Below are 15,155 nucleotides of genomic sequence, written 5' to 3'. Positions count from 1 at the left end.
ATTGAACAGATATTTGAAACAAAGAGACTGTGATAATATGGACTTACAGGTTTTGGCATAAAAGGGAAAAACCCCTTAGTTAACCCCTTTTCTTCATACATCACTGCTTAATCAATAATGGTCTTCAGAAGTAATAAGCAATGTAACTTTACCTGTATCCTGAACCAAAATATGCCCAAACCACAGACTGCCCAAATTGACATCACGAACTTTGGCCTTGCATTTACATAGAGAATTTTTAGTATATTGGATATAAAATACATGCACAGTACATGACAATTCCTTTATGTTTAGGCTTAAATATTTGGCACACAACACAATCACCACTCTATCACAATGTAAATTTGGAATAACACAAGAAGCCTTGTCTGCGAGCTTAAACATAAAGCTTTAATTACTTAGCACATGAAATGAATTATGATTAAAATCATGCAGATATTCAGACTGCAAAACAAAATACTTCAAATACAACTGCATGTTTAAAATCTACTCAGTCAAATATCTACTTTGAGGTAAAAACGTAAGAACATACTAAGCAATTATAACCTTAACATAAATAAACAAGTATTGATATTTTCAGAACAAAATAAACATGGAAAACAGCAATTTTCAACACATATTGGTACAAGAGATACAGCCCACCTACTCTCCTTCAGTGTGATCCACTCATCTGATATAAATCCAAAAATACTAAAAAACTGCATACTACTAAAGCACAGCAGCCAGTTTCCCCCAACATAAGACTCCTACCTGCTTAGTGCAATGTTGGGGCAGGTTTTTTTATAAAATATGTAATTTCAAAGATGAAGGGGTTTAATTATACAGCTTCCAAACAAGCACAGTGAAAGCTGTACAACCAAATCCCTAGTGAATACTACAAAATACCTTTGGCCAAAATTCCAAATATAAACAACTGAAATTTGGGTCAAAAATACGTGACCAATTAGCATGTTTATGCTGTCACTTGCATGCACAGAAGTAGACCAGTTCTGTGTTTGTGCACCTCAGTGTATTTTTGTTTGGGGTTAAGTAACTGTTTGTGTAATGTATCATGTTGTTGCACAGGGTCCAACTGCATACTCAGATTCATAATACCAGAGACCTCCTCTAAAGCACATAATTTTCCCAGATAACAGTGGTCTCTCACATTTCTTTAACTTCAAGAAGAAAAAAATTCATATTTATTTTCATCACAAGTAGTACAACTAGAATACAAATAAGAACATTCTATTATAGTCTGCAACAGCTGAGGTTTGCATCTCCTGAACTGATTCACTCATACGAGCAACAATACAAGGAAAATGACATAAAAACTGTAATATAAATATTATACTACACCATGAAACACTACAAATAGAACGTACAAAAATTATATTAGGGCATTAATTATCTGTAAACCTATTAAAAAGAACACCTTAATATTAATACAGTTTTTAAGGTAAACATAACCTACAGTCTAAGTTTTCAAATGGCTGTTTGTCAATGCAGCATAGAACATTTCCATAGTGCAAATCTTACCAACTCTATGAAAGATACTGTCCCCTTCAGAAAAATGCTCCTTTCCCCACCCCCCTCAAAAAACTGAGTCACAAAGTCCTATCTCATTTCACATTTAGTATAAGATGTGGTTTGAAACATATTAACATACAGAACCTTAATTTTAACACTGAAAATAACCTGAATAATATTGAGAAATTAAAATTAAAAAGTTAGATATGTTATAGCTGGAAGACATGAAATCCAAAAATATGATCCCTGGAAAAGAGGAAATAAAAAGACATTGATACCTCCTTTCTTTCATCTGTTGGAAACATATTGTATGACAGTACAGCAGGATCCCTATGTTGTACAACAATCACAAGATCACTTTAATTGCTGAAGAATCACAGTGTTAAGTATATCTGCTTCTTGTAGTGTCAGGCTTTCATCTGTTAGCTCTTTATTTGGAAAGGTAGTCACAAGAACAAAATCTGTTGTTGCAAAAGCTGGACGGGACTGGATAATGAAATCTCGAATATGCTTAATCCTGTGAAAAAGAGATGGACATGAAAACTTTGTATGATTACATCTGACATACATCTCTGAACATTAACATGATCAGAGAACACAAAACCATTAAGCAGACTAAACCACTAGGTAAGTTCTAGATTTCATATTTCTCTCTGATCCAGATGTAATGATTATAGCTCACAATTTTTTGGTTCTTGCATTAAAAAATCCCCTGAAAAATGATAGTGAATGTTGCTTGTTTCCTCAAATAACAGAAACAAAATTTTTAACATTGAAGTATATTGCAAACTGATACCTAACACAGGAAGTCAACTAATCTCAATATCACTGTCAAAAGTTTCATTATTAATTAGTATATTCCAAAAAAGTGAAGTTGTTAGAAAGAAGAAAGAATCTTAAAATATATAGTCACAGTGAAGAGGAAGCAGACAGGAATTATTAATGCACTTCAATAGCAAGAGCTTTCCCCTATTTTCACTTGGTAGTGAACTTCTGAACAATAGTTAATAAAACAGTCACATAAACAGTATAACAAGAAGAATTTAATTTTTTAAGACATGGATAAAAAATAGTATTTTAGAGATAAAATCCTGAAATTTGAGGGTTTTCTATAAAGACATTAAGCTGAGAATAATTCTGTGAAGATCTTTTGTAATTAATAAATTGGCAAGTTTACTGTAGCCAAATAAGTAGTGATTTCTGCTTTCTATCAGTCTTCAAGGCCTTTGACATAAATAATGCACTTTGCCATATATATGATCAAAATCAGCTGCTGAAGATAACGATAAAGATTCACAGTCAAGAAAAAGTTAATAATAATTAAACAAGTTCCTGTCAACACAATCTAGGTTGTTACAGATGTTACTGGCAAGTTTACCACTTCTACCCTTCCATGCAAAGAACACACAACTCAGCTACAGAGGCTCCCAATAAGCCCCACGGTTTGTCTCAGTCACTTCTCAGCACATGCTGTGAAGAAAGGATCTGGGCGTGCACTCTCAGCATATATTATCAGGTCTAAACTGTCAAAAAGTACTGTTGTATCTTCCTCCCTACTGGAATCTCAGCTAAAATATCCTCACTGTGGTCTGTGTATACTGTCAGGTAAAAAAAGCTACACTTTGTCCTTATTCTGTGCCAGAAGGAAAAAAGGAAACAGATGAGCTCTCCATGTAACAATATTAACATGGAAATGGGTCCATGCTAACACCACCTCCAAGTCAGGATTCAAGCTGCAGCCATGTTCTAACACAATTGTGCAGATTTCAAATTAAGGCTGGCTTTCACAGTGCTAAAGCATGGGTAGAACTGCTGCCCAAATCTCTGTCCTCTGCCCAAAGATCTCTCAGCAGTGGAGAGTAGAGCTTTGCAGAACCCTGCACTAACATAACATCATGGGGTTGGCTAACACTGTTAGTGGCACTGCCCCAACATCAATAAAACTGGTGCCAAGCTCTAATCAGCAAAGCTACTAACAAATCTAAAACCACCATCAAGTTCACACACTGCCAATTCTGAGGAGATGACCATCCAAAACAGAAGTTAGCTCTCAGTACTATATCCAACCTACATGCTGGAATTGCAAATGAGCATGAAGTGTCTATATATCCTCCTGCATGTGGGCTGCAGTGTACACTTACAGCCCATGTCATGTTTGTAATAACCTTAAGTATAACAAGGTAGAAAGCTGGAATTCTTGATTATGGGCCACAGGATTTCTCTGCCCATAGTGTGGACTATATTCCAATTGAGACCATACTTCACACTTTGCAATAAAGAGCTTTCACAGTGTTTCCCAAGTCATCCACCTGATCCTCCCAAGGAGGGCCCAGGGCTGGGATGACTACATAGTGGGGCTATACTGATTTCAGTTGTCCTGGGAACAATTATGGCTCAACTATGTCCTAAAAAAACAAAGGACATCATTGGTTATAAAAGTTTGAACAGACGTTGCAGTTATCAAATATATTGTGTTTCCAAGTACAGAATTTCTGACAGTCAGTTCATCATATAACCATGTAATGAAAGTGACACAGAATGATGTATTTCAGCAAGACTGGTATTTCCCCCTTTTTGATGTTTTGATGAGACTCATTTAACAACAAAACACAAACTTATTGAAATAGTTACTGTTACCTGCATTGATGCAGAATCAATTTACCTGTGTGTTTGATTAAATCTTTGTATTAACCGGCTTCCATCTGCTAATCTAATTTGAATTTTAGTTGCTGGCATGGAATCATCAATCAGAACAGGTGCATTAAGAATGGATTTCTCCTCCTCCTCTGGGGAAGAAGGTGTGCTGACTATTTCAGGTGTAAGGCTATAGGATTGGAAAAAAACCAAAGCAGATGTTACTAATGGAACCATGACAAAGTAGTCTGAAATTTTCAGTCATAGGAATGAAACAGTATATGAATACAGAGCACAGAACAGATCTAGCTTTTTTCACCTTCCAAGCTTCTGCCCTTCACCACTGAAAGCTTTGAATCGCAGTCTGGGCTTCACATATTCCTGTTCTTGGTGATCTTCCATATCCAAATTTACCTGGCCACCATGAACAAGTCGCTGCAGTTCCAAAGGAATTTCCCTGAATTACAAAAATAATACATGACAATAATTACACTTTCAATTACATTCTGAACTGCAAAAAGAAATCATCCAAAAAGTACACACACAGTATGAGTCAATACTAATATTATGTATACTTTCAAAGTCACATTCAATTGGTTTATGAATTGATTTCACCCTAAAAGAAGAAAAAAAAATCAGTGAACTAACAGTCAAAACTTAGAATATACTGACAGCTGAATCACAGAATGAGCTAGGAAAAAATTGTGAATATAAAAGCTGTTGTAGCAAGTATCATTCAGAGTTAAACCACCAAAAGAACCAAAGTATTGCAAATTTTTAAGTGCCCCATGCATCTGGTGACAAATACAGACTATATTTTATGGGTTCAGGCAAAGAAGAAATCTGGAGCTTTTGATAAGTGTGTGGAGAAAGGATTTTTGTCCACTTCACTTCAAACACATACCTCAAAAAAGTTGTCATTTTAACTTACCCTCTTTTAACTGACTCAAGAAACTGAGCATTTGTTGGATCTGAATAGGATCTCAACTCGCCATCATCTAAACTGAATCCATTCCTCCACAGTTTCAGCAAAATTTGAACCTATGAAGTAAAACAAGTTTAAAAAGTAAAGAAAGACAAAAAAGGCAGCACAATTTCATACAGACTAGTTATAGAAATTTTGATCTACACTAAACAAATTTTGTACAAGACCACAAACAAGAAGGCAAATGACAAAATAAGAACAATACCTCACTGTATTGTTAGAATGTACCGCACTGTAACTGTCATTGTTAGAATATTTTTGAAAAAGCCTGGTAGTTAGAAACTACTGTCTTCTTCTAGACCATTCTCCTACCTTGGGAAAAATAATCTCTTAATCTGCTATCCATGACATAAAGTATGATACAGTGAGGGTGTAGTGATATTCATCATGTTCCAGTTATTTCCAAAAGCACTAAACATTTTTATTGAGAAATTAAGAAATAAACCAATAAAATTACAAATTACTGCTGATACATCAGTTACAGCAAAACCTACACTTCCCTCAAATTATTACATGCTGAGCTCCAACAAAGCTGAAAGTAGCTCCATTCAGCTCAAAAGCGAAGAATCCTGGAAACCAGCCTCCTTTGCTCCTGTCTTATTTTGCCACATCCTACATGAAAAGTCCAGCCAGGGCCTTCCAGCTTCAAAACCTGCATCCTCTCTTCCTTCTAAGTGCTTTGTCATCCAGCAAAACTAGGCTTCCCCAGCCAGTATAACTGGCCTTCCCTTATAAAGCTATTTATGTTCCCAATTATGGAAAGTCCACTCCAACAAGAGTCTGGCTGGGTACAGCTGGCTGTTACTTGGAGTAGAAGGATTGCTGGAGACCAAAAGGCTCCCTGTGTGGCACAACAGCACCCCCTAGCCAGGACCACATCCTTTGGCCTTAGTAGCTGTTTCTAGACAAGCTGAAAATTTGCTTTAGCCATTAACAAAAATAACAAAATGCAGAGAACTTCTTTTCTCCTCACCCTCTCCTTCACATCCTGCTTTTTAAGTGATAGGAAAGAAAGGCCTCAAGCCTGCTGCTTCCCCTTCTCTAGAAAACCTCCAGTTTGAAATGGGCTGCTTTGCAAGCCATAACAAGAATCAATTCCTAAAAGCATTAAAATGTTAGCACAGCTAAGAGAATCCAGGACAACACCTGGAAAGAGCAACACTGAAAAGGAGGTGTGCTAAGAATTTCAAAGTAATTTACATCTGACAGCTCCATAATGGAGGCCTTAGGGGTATCCAACAAACATCTCTTCAGAAACTTCAACAATTTCTACTGAACACGTAGCTAATATTTAGATATTATTTTCTCCTCATAAACATAGTTTCAGTAATTGTGGCATTTCAAGCTGTAAACATGATTAAGCAGGCCTCTGTTGGAGGTTCTGTTTTCTGCTATGAATTTTACTTACATCCTGATTTTCTCCATATATGTATTCAGAGTGCTTTTGTGATGAGTCACCCAATCTGTATCCACCACCAGAAAATGACTAAAAAAGTAAAAAGAAAAGCTTATAAAATAATTATCTAAAACAGTTTATCAAAATTCTTACCTAGGTGCAAAAAAAAAAAAAAAGAGAAAAAAAAGCTTGCTTCTGAGATAAAAAGCAAATACTGTTCTATCATGTATTTTCTAAGTGGAAAATTATATCTAGCAGCCACAGTCAGACTAAGAAAGCTTTGTGACACATTTCAGCTTCTGTTCTGTACACTTTTTCAAACATAAGAATCATAGAATACTTCAGGTTGGAAGAGACCTTTAAAGGTCACAAACTTGAATGTTTCCAGGAATGGAGCATGCACTACCTCCCTGAGCATCTGTTCCAGTGTCTTAACACACTTACTGTAAAAAATGTCTCTCTAATACCTAGTGTGAATCTACCCTCTTTTAGTTTAAAACCTTTACCCCTTGTCCTACCAAAACAGGGCCTGCTAAAAAGTCTATCCCCATCTTTCTTATAGGCTGCCTTTAAGTATTAGAAGGCTGCAATGAGGTCTTCCCAGACCCTTGTCTTTTCAAGGCAACAATCCCAACTCTCTCAGCCCTTCCTCACAGGAGAAATGCTCCATTCCTCTGATTATTTTCGTGGCTTTCCTCTGGACTTCTCTAACAGGTTCATGTCCTTCCTGTGCTGCGGATCCCAGAGCTGGATGAATCACTCCAGGTGTGTGCTCTCACCAGAGTGGAGTAGAGGGGCAACATCCCCTTCCTCACCCTGGTGCCCATGCTTCTTTTGATGCAGCCCAGGACATGTCTGGCTTTCTGGGCTGTGAGTGCACATTGCTGGGTCATGTCCAACTTTTCATCTACCACTACCCCCATGTCCTTCCCCAGAATTGTTCTTGATCCTTTCAAGCTCCAGCCTGTGCTGATACTGGGGGTTGCCCAGAGGCAGATGCAGAATCCTGCATCTGGCATCGTTGAATCTCATGAGGTTCCCATGAGCCCATTTCTTAAGCTTGTCCAGATCCCTCTGGATGGCATCCAAGACCAGGCAGATCAGCTGCAACACTCAGCCTGGTGTCACCTGCAGACTTGTTGAGGGTGCACTTGACCCCACTGTCTGTGTTACTGATGAAGATATTGAACAGCACTGGTCCCTCTACGGATACCTTGTCACCAGCCTGCACCTGGATGCTGAACTGGTGACCACAACTCTCTAGGAGCAATTCTGTAGGTAAGATTTGGGATGCAAATTTAGTCCGGTTTCTTATTTAATCAATTGTAATTAAAAACAAAGCATATAATTCCAGTTCATGATGATTTCTAATGATTCCCACTGAAATAGTGTGGTCCTTTATTTTCTAGAGCAAGCTGTTTGAAAACAGACAATAAAAAACTATTTTGAGCAAATCTGCTATTTGTAAATCACAGAAGGAGGCACTTGCTCTCCTGTGGTTTGATGAATTTCAGAAACACAAATGTAAAGAGAGATCAACACATTTCTTAACTTTTACCTTGGCTTTACTGAAATCACCAGATGCTCTTGAGGCTTCATCTAATGGGACAGCCCCATGTTCTTTTGCTTCCTTGAAGAGTTCAGCAACAATTTTACTTGGGTTTGTAGAAGCCGCAGAAATCTGTAATCCTCTATATTCTGAGTCACCTGAATAAAATCTTTAGAATAGTAATGCAAATAAGCAACAATGCCTTAAATAACAAGCACAATTTTTCTCTTTCCATCAAAAGAAAAAAAAAATAACAAAGAGGCAAATTTGGCACAAATCCTTTTCATTCTAATAAATGCTTCATTTGGTTCCAACCTCCTCAATAATCCAAGCAGCGCTATACTAAAGACATTTGACTAACAAAGAACCAAGGTGCCTCCTGGAACAGATTCCAAAGATCAGAGGGCAAGGCCACAAGTTTTAAGTGAACACAGTCCTGATGGAGCTGGGCATCTTATGTGGCTGTCACCTGCTCCCAGAAAGACTGATTTCCTCAGGGGTGTCCTGTGCATGGGACTGTGCCTGGATTGGACAGAATATAAATTCACAGCTAATGCCACCTTAGCAGAAAAAGTTGTAAAACTGTTCTTGGAAAACCTGAACAGTGCCACAATTTAATTTTTTAATTCAAAGATCTAGCATACATTCATTCCCAACAGTATCAGAAATAGAAATTTTAAAATAAATATTATTAACTTCCAAGGCATTTTAAAACCTGCAGAAAATGTTGTGAAAGCTAATTTGTGGGATTTTTTTCCTTCACAGCACCATTACTAGCTCTTGAAGACAAAATGCTAAACTACAAATAGTTCTGTTCAAAACTGTATCTGTTGGATGATGAAGATCAAGATATTCCTCAAGAATTATCTAGAGAAAGGCACTACAATCTCTAAATACCATTGGAATAGATGTAAAAAAATCTGTAAATAAATCAAAATCTAGCAAACCTGATTGTTTTGCCTTTGATTACAGGAAGCATTAATAACTAATAACTGCTTTCCACTTTCCTCAACTTTTACATTTAACCATTTGGGGGAAGGCAAGTCAATCCATGTGAAACTATTTCTCAGACCAATGCCTTCACAATGTGTCGATTCCATCATATTTTACAATTACCAGAAGAGAGTATTTGGTATGAGGTTACTGTACAATCATACTGTTTTTATAATGCCACATAACTGTCAATCCCTGAGTGACATGTCTCCTTTATACATAAATTTGTCTTTATTCCCCCAACCACCATTTATATGGAAAATCTATAATTATTAGATTTAAAAGAATGATAGTGGTAAGGATATGAAACAGGAATTCTTATCAGAATTTGTATTCAAGAAAGGAAGTGCTCAAATATTTGAGCAATAGATACACAGAAAAATTCAGGATATTCAGAATGACAAAAAGTTTTTGAGCACAAGTGTAAGTTACAACCTTTATGACCATACAGGTTAAGCCATCTACAGGTCCTACATCACTCCAGCCAGATTCTGCTAAATATAATTTTACAACAATAGTGTACAGCTAACACTCTAGTAAGTCCCCTAGCTCTTTGCAGAACAGATCTAGCTCACATGCATTTTGAAAGAACATGAGGGAGAAAAGTGTGAATGTGACACAAACCCCAATTACTTTCACAATTATTAAACTGTTTTGTTTTAAAAATACCTTTGGTTTTCTTTGTCATCGCTCATGCTTCTCTCTGGTTTTCTCAATCTTTTAAGAGAATCCAGCTTAAGACTGCCAAGAGAATAAAAGAAAATATTTGAAGATGACTGGCACATAAACTTCATATCTAACTTCTGAAACTACTTCTTTTTCAAAAACTAAGAATATTGAGTTGTGTTTTTGGGAGTTTTGTTTGGTTGCCTGGGTTTATGTTTTGCTGAAGTACACAGCCATAAATGCTTCTCAGTGAACAAGGAGGAAAGAGCACACATATGGCAGTCATTTTGCATTAACAGTTGCACTGGATGGTCACTATAGGTCTATTCCAACTGAATTATTTTTTCTACCATAGAAGAGCAGCACTGTTTCCATGCAATTAATGCACTGCTCTCATCTGAGAGCAAACTGAAGTCTACTAATTCATCTCTTCCATCTCACACAGATTCCAGTATGAATACCAGCAAATAACAAATACTTGCCAACTATCACACTGAAGTGTTTGAGATTTGGTACTGCAGCTTCTCCTTTGCTTGGGAGTGGGGAGTTTTAACTTCATGAGATGTACTGGGAAATTGAGCTGTTTGCTCTATTTGTTTGTAAACTTAGTTCTGTGTAGCTGGTTCGTCAGCTTAGGTGCGTTCACCGAAACATACAAAAAAACCCATCAAAACCCCCTATACTTCCAAGTGTCCCATATTCTGTCTCTCTTCCTGAAGAGATTTCTGCATTTGCAGTGAACTTGAAGCATAACTGGTGACTAAATCTTTTCTGTTGCTTGACCTCCTTTAACACTGAGATCCATACTGGCAGCAGTGATTCAAAAACAAGCCACATATTTGCTATGGCATCACTGTCAGTAGTTTTATAAATATTTATCTTCTTTAAATTATTTTATTTAATTAATTAAAAACTGGCAAGATAATTTTATAAAAAACATCCAAGACTATGCTGAATCTTCAAATGTTATGTGAACTGCAAACACTGCAGTTTAGTACTATTCTAGGAAAAGCTGGACTGAAATATGCATCTATCCTTCCACCTGCCCAACCCAGACAAATTCATTAAGAACTTCTTCTTATTTCTGTCACCCCATAGGAACTTCCTAATAATTTTTAGAATCACTATTTGTCTCATCAGGCACTGCCATAAATACAATACTGAAAGCAGTTCACTTGCCAAGTTTCACACAAGCTGCTAGTTTACTGAATTTTGAAGAAACAAAGAACTGCAGTAATTTTCTGATACAGCAAATTTCCAAATTACATCTGTGTAAAAAAAGAGCAACACAGCATTTTGCTTATAGCATCTCACATGAAATAGATTTAAAGTGTTTTGGAATACCTGGAATACCAATTGGTAAAAAAGCTCCTAAATAAATTTTAAAAGCATTCTGAGAAGACAGACAATGCATTATTGCAGGGATTCACAATTTTTGATTATTAATTACTGTAGATTGCTTTTAATACGAGGAGGGATCAAGCAGGAATGACAAAGTTTTGTGAGCTAACAAAACACCTAACCACACATTTCTGAAAAAAACCCCACATCTTACCTCTGTGATACCTTTGGGTTACTGGTCTTTGTAGCTGTTGGCTTGTCAGAACACAATGACTGTCTTTTAGCTTCATCTTCATATAACTCTGCCAAGGCCAGCTGGAGGAAACAAAACTCTTTTTTGTAAGTCTGTAACTCAAGAAGTACATATAATAAGAAATAAGACAAAAATTAATGTGAAATATCCATCTCTCCAGAAAAGTAGAAATATCAACATGAGGAACCCCAACTAAAATTCCACTTCCCTTGTGCTTTATATAAAAAAATCAAACTACACAATGCTTAAATGCCATTATGACTTGGATCTTGCACTGTGCTGTCCTTTAGTTTCCACTGCTTCACCAGCTACATAAAATCTGTATTAGATTCAGCCATGAGGGTAAATACCCAAAGAGATATTAAGCATCAGCTCATTAATGGTAACAAATTGAAACAAAGCAGCAATCTAACCCTCTGATGGAAGCAAACAATAAATTTTACAAACATTTTACATAGAAATGTAAAAAACATAATTCAAATAAGCTTGTACTGGGATGAAGAACAAATTCAGCCTTGCTGGCTTGAATTCAAGGCATCACTTCACAAAAACTTACACAAACCCCAACAACTTTTTCCCAAAGATTCTTGAAATGCTGCCATATCACTGGCAAGCTCATTTTTAGAAATGTATGTAAGGGACCTGCAATGTCATTTCAGCAATCTTTCTTTTGTCCTGAATAAGACTCTACTTTGTCAAATCATCCTTAGTTTTGTCCCCAAGCCATTCTGCTCACATTATGTGATTGACATAGAAAAGGTACTAGGCTACAATTTCATTACATTTTTATGCAGAGGGGATACACATTAAAATAAAATGAAACATCATCTGTCCTTGAAAACACACTGCTACAAACACAGGGTATTAATCCCATATTAATTTTTGTTGTTTTTATAATATTATGAGGTATTTTCTGCAGGGAAAAGATAAATATGAGGCATTATATCCATTAAGAAAATTAAATTGAGAAAAGAGAGCCCAAAAAAAATCTGCTGAAGACCTCTATTTCATCTGAGGATAGAAGAAAATACCTTTCAGATATGTAAAGCTGATGGGTAAGTCACAGACTTACTATCCCTAATGCAAGGATTGAGGGATGCTGAGAGAGCATGGAAGGGCATGGCCAGGTTTCTGTGCTTTCCTCATGCCCCATCTCGTATGGTGGCGCCACAAATCAAGTACAGACTCAGGAGGGTACTTCCGTGGGGTTTAACACTTTATCAAAAAGTATCCAGCCAAAACGCCAGTCTGCTTCAGCTGACTAAAACCTTATAACCAGAAGTATCGACACAGACTTTGTTACTGTTACATATTGTAGCAAAAAATAGCAATCCCAGGGAATAACACAACAATAACACAGGAGAAGAGGAGGCTCCAGAGAGATCTCACTGGGGCCTTTTGTACTTAGAGGGGGCTAAGAAAAAAAAGCAGGAGAGCAACTTTCTACATGGGCAGATAGTGATAGGGCAAGGCAGAATGGTTTTAAACTACAAGAGGAGAGATTTAGATTAGATAGTAGGAAGAAATTCTTTACTCAGAGGGTAGTGAGGCATCAGAAAAGATTTCCCAGAGAAGTTGTGGATGCCTCATCCCTGGGAGTGTTGAAGGCCAGGTTGGATGGAGCTCTGAGCAACACAGTCTAGTGAAAGGTGTCCCTGCCCATAGCACAGGAGCTGGAACCGTATGATCTTTAGGATCCTTTCCAACTCAAAGCATCCTATGATTGCAGCAAAATTAATCTTAAGAGGAACCTATGAAAATTCCAAATAGTAACCAAGAAAAAAACTATACGCATCTTTGTCTGTCAATTATGTGTAATTAAATAGAACAGGGACAGTTCCAGTTATTAAGTTTCACCTGTTTACCAGTTTCTGGCTATAAGATTTTGAACCTTCAAAAAGTGTCAAATCACGTGTAAAAAAAAAAAAAAAAGGAATACTGCTAAAATTAAGCTAAAATTAAGGTTTGTAATACTGATAAAGGGTTTGTAAATTTAAGTACTGATGCTGAATTACATTTGTGATCACACTCTACTTTTCCCACATACACCTGGGAAAAGATCTTGTCCTTAGTCTTACACCACATCTGCAGAGACTGACATTTTCATACGGGAGAAGACATTCCTATCAAATAATCAGGAAATGCAATGGCACTTCAATAACTTCAAGGACATTTAAAACCCAGCTAGTGAAATGTCGGGAGAGCCCTTCCCGTTCCCTAGAACTGAGCACACACCTTTTCCTAAAGGGCCCAGTGCTCCTCCAGAGGCGTCCTCCCCTTCCCAGCCCCAAAGGGGCGTGGGAGCTGAAGGAAGCAAAGCCGAGTGGGTGCAGAGGGGACGTCGGGGCAGTCCCGCGGGGACCCCGCACACCGCCCGCTGCCCTCAGCGCCGGCCCGAGGGAAGGCCTGGGGCGGCCCCGAGGGGACGCAGCGCTCCGCCCGGCCCGGCCCGACCCCGCCCCGCCCCGGGAGCAGGGCGGCACCTCCGCCCTCTCACCTGCAAATCCCGGGCGCTGGGCGGGCGGCCGCTGCTCCGGGGCTGCCGGTCCCTGCGGGCGCCGGCGGCCGGAGCCGCGGGCACATCCCCGTCCGGCTGCGCGGGCGCTGCCCCGCCGTCCGCCATCTTGTGGAGGCGGTGGCCAAGGCCGGGCGGGGCGGGGCCAGCGCCGCCGGGGCGGCCGCCATGGCAACGGGAGAGGCCGCGCCGGGCCCGCCGTACCGGCCCCGGGCCCGCCGCAGGCCGGTGCCTCCCATCGTCAGAACTTTACCGTGCTTGTGCACCTCAGCGAACAAAGCCGTTAGCATCCATTCTTGGCGAATTGCATAGCTTGTCTATCCGTAGTTAAAGCCCTGCTTGCTGGTTTTATGTCTTGCTTCTCATTCTACTTAGTCTGCAGGTGCAGTTCTTCCCTCCATTTGAGTCTGGGGTCCATTTTACTCAAAGAGTTGGTGGTTGCCCACTGCCGAAATTACCTACCACACAACCAAATGGGCTGGAACAGACCTCTGAAATCATCTTGTCCAACCTGTGACCATACACCACCATGTCAACTAGATCATGGCACAGAGTGTCACATCCAGCCCTCCGCCACCTCCCTGGGTAGCCCATTCCAATGTCTTATCCTTCTTTCTGTGAATAAATTCTTCCTAATGTCCACCTTAAACCTTCCCTGCCTCAGCTTAAGACTATGTGGTGTCATCCTGTTGCTGGGGAGAAGTGGCCAATTCCCTCCTGGGTACAACCTCCTTTCAGGGAGTTACAGAGAGTGATAAGGTCATCCATGAGAGTTCTTTTCTTCAGTCTAGACAACCCCAGCGCCCTCAGCTAATTCTCACAGGACTTGTGCTCCAGACTCTTCACCAGCTTTGTAGCCCTCCTCTGGATCCTTCTCTTCCCCCAGTTACTGCTCAGTTCTGCTGACTTCACTCCTGATGGCTCTTGTCCAGACAGAACTTCCATCTTGGGAGTGTCTTCTCTTTTCCTTAAAACAGCTCCTTTTCCTTAAAACTTAGCATGATGCCATATTTTATGGGGTGTCCCTGCAGTCATTCATGTTCAGCTGATTTGTCTGTGTGCCTTCCAAACTCCTTGTGTACCTCCAGCCTGCTCACTGGTGGGGCAGGGTGGGAAGCAGAAAAGGCCTTGGTGTGTATAAGCCCTGCTCAAAGGTGCTCAAAGCGCCACTGTGTTACCAACACTGGTTTTCAGTCACAAATCCAAAACACAGCATTTATGGAAAATTAACTCCAGCCTAGACAGGATGAAGAACTCTTGACTGTGACCAGAAAGCTGAATTGCAGTACTGTAAAGCTGTAGCTGTAGCCAGCC

At 39.1% G+C, this 15,155-nt stretch overlaps 1 protein-coding gene across 1 annotated transcript; it reads right to left on the bottom strand.

The window, feature by feature from the left end:
• Positions 1 to 364: 364 nt before the first annotated feature.
• Positions 365 to 13,980, bottom strand: UBXN2B (UBX domain protein 2B). Its single transcript, XM_071419813.1, has 9 exons — positions 13,824 to 13,980; positions 11,288 to 11,388; positions 9,736 to 9,807; positions 8,083 to 8,242; positions 6,537 to 6,614; positions 5,075 to 5,184; positions 4,463 to 4,600; positions 4,172 to 4,333; positions 365 to 2,026 (listed from the first exon to the last, which is right to left on the bottom strand). Exons 1-9 carry the CDS (start codon positions 13,947 to 13,949, stop codon positions 1,864 to 1,866), a joined length of 1,110 nt encoding a protein of 369 aa, XP_071275914.1. The 5' UTR covers positions 13,950 to 13,980; the 3' UTR covers positions 365 to 1,863.
• Positions 13,981 to 15,155: the final 1,175 nt, after the last annotated feature.

This window comes from Agelaius tricolor, unplaced genomic scaffold (assembly GCF_023055355.1).
Source record: "Agelaius tricolor isolate 1412-34295 unplaced genomic scaffold, bAgeTri1.0.p SCAF_2, whole genome shotgun sequence".
Classification (NCBI taxonomy): domain Eukaryota; kingdom Metazoa; phylum Chordata; class Aves; order Passeriformes; family Icteridae; genus Agelaius; species Agelaius tricolor.
The sequence above is the reverse complement of the archived record's forward strand: the minus strand, read 5'-3'. Positions and strand labels throughout refer to the sequence as shown.

Bases quoted from the DNA above. Each gene is read 5' to 3' on its own strand.
- UBXN2B (XM_071419813.1), bottom strand. From the start codon at position 13,949: ATGGCGGACGGCGGGGCAGCGCCCGCGCAGCCGGACGGGGATGTGCCC. The intron at 11,389-13,823 runs GTGAGAGGGCGG...TGTTTCCTCCAG, and splicing joins CCAGCGCCCGGGATTTGCAG to CTGGCCTTGGCAGAGTTATA. The intron at 5,185-6,536 runs GTAAGTAAAATT...TTTACTTCATAG, and splicing joins TATATGGAGAAAATCAGGAT to GTTCAAATTTTGCTGAAACT.